Here is a 4,791-nt window from a genome sequence, read left to right on the forward strand (position 1 = left end):
ACTTAGGCCTATAGGCTATTTCAAAGTGTGTTTGATTATAGATTCACTGCATACTTTCTTAGTTCTCTGCTTAAAAGTCATGATCAGTTCGACTTATTTGACTCAAGAAGGGTTTTACAGAGGTTTTAATCATTTATTTTAAATCGCGGATCAGGTGAAACATATTGAAAATGCATTTGGTCACATTAAACTGATCAAGTGTTCTTGAAAAGAAGAGAAAAAAAAACTCACAAAAGAGACAGTGACAATTATACCTTATACTGAAAAACTGCTAAACATTACCAAAAAGAACAAAATGTAAACTGTGACACACAATAACACTATGCAGACCCTTTAAACACAATCATACATATGGAAAAACACACAAATCCACAGTTTTACAGTAATATACAAGTTCAGAATGGAAAGAAGCTACTGTATTTTAGAATGTAACTGCTTATCAAAATGTATTACCAATATATGAAATCTGTTTCAGCAAAACAATGAAGCCTAGATTGTCTTGCGATATAGTTCTCACTACCACAATCACACTCATTACCACAACAAAATTACCAAATATACAAGGCGGTTTAATATGCATGGCTTATTAGGAAGTACAGAGGGGATTTCTGAAACTTAAATGTAGTCTTTGTGTGTGCCCTTATTCCCAAAAATGTAGAGAAACACTAGATGATTAAAAACAATGTTCTTCATTCACATTTTTGCAATAGAATAAATTCTTAAATGAAGCATTAATAATTTCCATTAGACAATGCTAAAAGACAGAGAAGCAAACACAGCTGAAATAAAGAGGAAGTTTTTAAACGTAGATTATTTTTTAAACCACGGAATAAGAATTTGAAGTGCATCTGTGGCCTTTATTACAACAACACGGCTCCGGTGATCTGGGAGCTGTGCAAAAGTAAGGTGCGCATAAAGAACAAACATGTAATGCATACACACTTCTGATCAAACCAGTTTCATATTTCAAAGGAGAGAAAATAATACTAAAATAAGGTTGTAACACTGATAACACCACCAACAGTGCAAGGTAAACATTTACTCATGGCCAAGCTGTTCTGCTTTGCTTTGGTATGCAGTGGCTTATTTTGGATATGTGGACTCTTTTTGATAGTAGTTTATTGTTTTAACTAGAACAAACTATTTATAAAAACAAGCATCCTGCTGTAGATTAATTATTTGAAGACTTCAGAAAAGCAGTTCGCCCTGGATAGAAAGGATCATAGAGATCCAAAAGTTGCATTGTTGAATAGTTGCAAATGTTAAAGAGTAACACTTAAAAGTCAACAAGAAATGACACCCACAACCCCTTTTACTTTCGTAATGTGTTGGATGTTTCGAAATGTTACCCATTATTAAAAGTGTCTGCTTCATACAACAGTTTGCAGTCAATTGTGAATGACTCTTCCCCTCTTCACACACTGCCAGACAACCATTGGTTAAAATGTAAGTGGCCTTGGTGATGTCATCAGAAAGGAAATTTGTTTCAGAAGTGGAGCAAGTTGTTATATTTTGAATTTAAAGATTACAAAGATTTGTTTTTGTTTGTTTGTTTAACAAGATCGTGCCCATTAAGACTAGGAACGCATTTGTTTTGTTATATATCCTTTTCAAAATACTATTTGTTTCCTTATGTATACAACTTTTAATGAGGATAAAAATACTGAGTGCACCTTTAAGAAAGTAAATAGGGTCAATTTTGATTTCATGTTGACTTTAAAGGCCTGTTCACAAAAAGACGAATGTTTGATGCAAAAAATTTGTGCGATAAACAACTGATGGAATTTTTTTACAGAGAGGAGTTCTAATCTCTTTGCCATTGCACTGCAAAGAAAATTAGACAACCAATAAGAGTCACACTTTTGGTTATGCGCCCAAACATGCTGCTGTTACATAAAACTACGACTTGGTGGCATATTTTGATAAGCGACAATAAACAACAGAGGAACAATCTGGAACTAGCCTTTTTTCTTCTTCATGACAAGCGGGTGTCAGAAATTGAAATTGCGGTGTCATTCAAACTGTCCAATGTTTTTTTTTTTACACATTTTCATGATATACATTTGTTTTAGTGTAAACAGGCCTCAACAAACATTTTCATGATATACATTTGTTTTAGTGTAAACAGGCCTCAACACCTTAACAATATTAAACCACACTCAACAAACAAGCCATTTGGCCCATTTTAACTTTTACATCCAAGAGGAATTCTGTTGTTGTTCTGAATATAAGACAAAGTGAAAAAGACCCACTTCTCACTTCATAAAGGATATCCCTTTCATAATGCGTTTAAATGGTCTGTCTTGGGGCTTTATAAGATCTGTATGTGCACAGTATCCTCCTATAGCTACAGTACGGACAGACAACTCGACTATCCTCATCATTCCTACTGCAGTTTCCCTGACTGAATGAACACACTCTCACTCAAAACACAAATGGAAACATGCACCTATACACTGACACAAACACATGCTAGTCCCCTGCTTGTGGCTCTAGGTCTGGGAGTAAAACATTTTCATCTTGGTCGTTTCCTTGGGAACTTGTCTGTCTGTAATAGGCGCTGCCAAACGTTGGAAGCCTTAGGATGCACAGAGAGTTTCTCTTGTAAAGGAGCCACAATGATCCCATCACCACAGCAAACAGCACAATGGCCACCAACGCAGCTGCTGAGATCACACCTTGGTGTAGACCTGGAAAGAAACTTGCACGGTTGAGTTTCAGTACATGATGAAAGCTTTCAAGTTCAGCCCTTATAAAATATTTTGTAACATGATTTCTTATAAGTTTTCAAATGATGCCTGACTACATTGTCACTGTAGACAAATTACAAAGTCTGCTGAGTACACTCAATTTTGAGGAACTGGGAGTTGTTAGCATTGTGAAAGAGTTGAAAGGGAAAAGGAGATGCATAAAAAGTTGCCACTTCCTCAAAAGTATGATTCACCACATTTTGATTTGTTACTTGAAAAAATTATATTTAAAAAAAAATATTCTAACCTTTCAATGGCTCCACTTCTACCTCTTTGATGGCACCTGTGATGCAAAGCAAAACATCTGAATAAAAATCCGAGCAACTACACGGCGGAAGTAGTAACTGATCAAATGTTGCCCTCAGCCACGGCTCTCAAAACCACAGAAGAAAGTAAGTCATAAGACATGAGGGTGAGTAAATGATGACCTTTGCATCTGTGTAAACTATTCCTCTAACAGATACTTTGTTTTGCCATTTGTGAGTCAGTGCACAAATGATACAGAACATTTATTGCAACAAAGAAATGTTGCCACTCTAAGGCCAACAGTCATTTTCTGGTATTGTTACCGCAGTAAATATCAGAGGATCGGGACTGTACTGAGCCTCCGCTGGTGGTTTGTGCTCATGAGGTTGAAAATCATGCCTTTTACCTGTTGAGGTTTTGCAGATAAAGCCCAGTTTCTCAGTGCAGTCGGCTAACTGCCACACAGCATCTGAAACCCGCATGGTCACACATGAATCAGCCCTCATGTCACCGGCATCTGGAGCTTTGGAGCGCCAGTTAGTGTAATGGAGCGGTGAGCCATCCAGTCGAGTCAAAGCATCAGCTAAAATAAGCAGCTTGGTTAATTGTCTCAAACACATCATCAGGACAATTTCATTTTTAACATACAACTTTTAATAAATATTACATAACATAAATAAAATAATCAATATACTACATATATTATAAAGATAAAAAGACAGATAGATAGATATATAATATAAATAAAATAATAAATATACTATATATAGTATATAAAGAGAGAGAGAATAGAGACAGACAGACAGACGGATAGATAGATAGATAGATAAATAGAGGTATACAGTGGGTATAGAAAAGAATCACCCCCTTTAAAATAATCACATTTTGTTGCTTTGTAGCATGAAATGAAGGCGGACACAGATTTTGTTTCATCCAGCTGTATTTTCTCAGTGCAACGTATAACATCCAAGTGAAAGATATAACACCAACATGTCAGAAAAAAAAAACAGAATCACCGAGTTGGAAAAAGGATCACCCCCCTTCTGTCAGTATTTTGCTTTATAATTTTTTGCAGTATACACCTTTTGCTTTAATTACAGCCTGTAGTCTGTTGGGATTTGTCTCGGTTTCTACTAACTTTGCACATCTAGATTTTGCAATATCTGCCCACTCTTCTTTGTAGAACTGCTCGAGTTCAGTTCAATTTGATGGTGACTGTTTGTGGACTGCAGTCTTCAAGTCATTCCACAGATTTTCAATGGGGTTTAAGTCTGGACTCTGACTAGGTCATGCAAGGACATTCACCTTTTTCTCCTTCAATCACTGTGTGCTCAGTTTTGCTGTGTGCTTTGGGTCATTGTCATGTTGGAAGGTAAACCTTCTTCCCATTGACAACTTTCTGGCAGAGGGCAGCAGATTTTCCTCAAGAATTTGACTGTATTTTGCCCCATCCACTTTTCCTTCTATCCTGACAAATGCTCCAGTCTCTGCTGCAGAGAAAACACCCCATAACAGGATATTACCACCTCCATGCTTTACTGTAGGAATGCTGTTATTTGGATGGTGAGCTGTATTGGATTATCGTTTGGTGTTGAGGCCAAATAATTCAATTTTAGTCTAATCTGCCTCACAGAATCTTCAAGGTGCGTTTTGGCAAAGCTCAGTCGTGACTGCATGTGGCCCTTCTTGAGTAGTGTATTGTTTCTTGCAACCCTCCCATGCAAGCCACATTTGTGAGAATTTGTGAAATTGTTGTCACATGCACACAATGACCACTCTTTGTCATAAACTCCTG

General features: G+C 36.8%; 1 protein-coding gene across 1 annotated transcript in view; it reads right to left on the reverse strand.

Moving 5' to 3' along the window:
- Positions 1-2,089: 2,089 nt before the first annotated feature.
- pla2r1 (phospholipase A2 receptor 1) overlaps positions 2,090-4,791 on the reverse strand; it is a 31,504-nt gene continuing 28,802 nt past the window's right edge. Inside the window, exons 28-30 of the mRNA XM_016526129.1 lie at positions 3,403-3,579; positions 2,998-3,033; positions 2,090-2,690 (exon numbers count right to left, since the gene is read on the reverse strand). Of these exons, the coding sequence (XP_016381615.1) occupies positions 2,473-2,690; positions 2,998-3,033; positions 3,403-3,579 (431 nt within the window). The 3' untranslated portion in view covers positions 2,090-2,472. The remainder of the gene's footprint in view (positions 2,691-2,997; positions 3,034-3,402; positions 3,580-4,791) is intronic.

Source organism: Sinocyclocheilus rhinocerous, unplaced genomic scaffold, assembly GCF_001515625.1.
Source record: "Sinocyclocheilus rhinocerous isolate Xijiao unplaced genomic scaffold, SAMN03320098_v1.1 scaffold1595, whole genome shotgun sequence".
NCBI lineage: Eukaryota > Metazoa > Chordata > Actinopteri > Cypriniformes > Cyprinidae > Sinocyclocheilus > Sinocyclocheilus rhinocerous.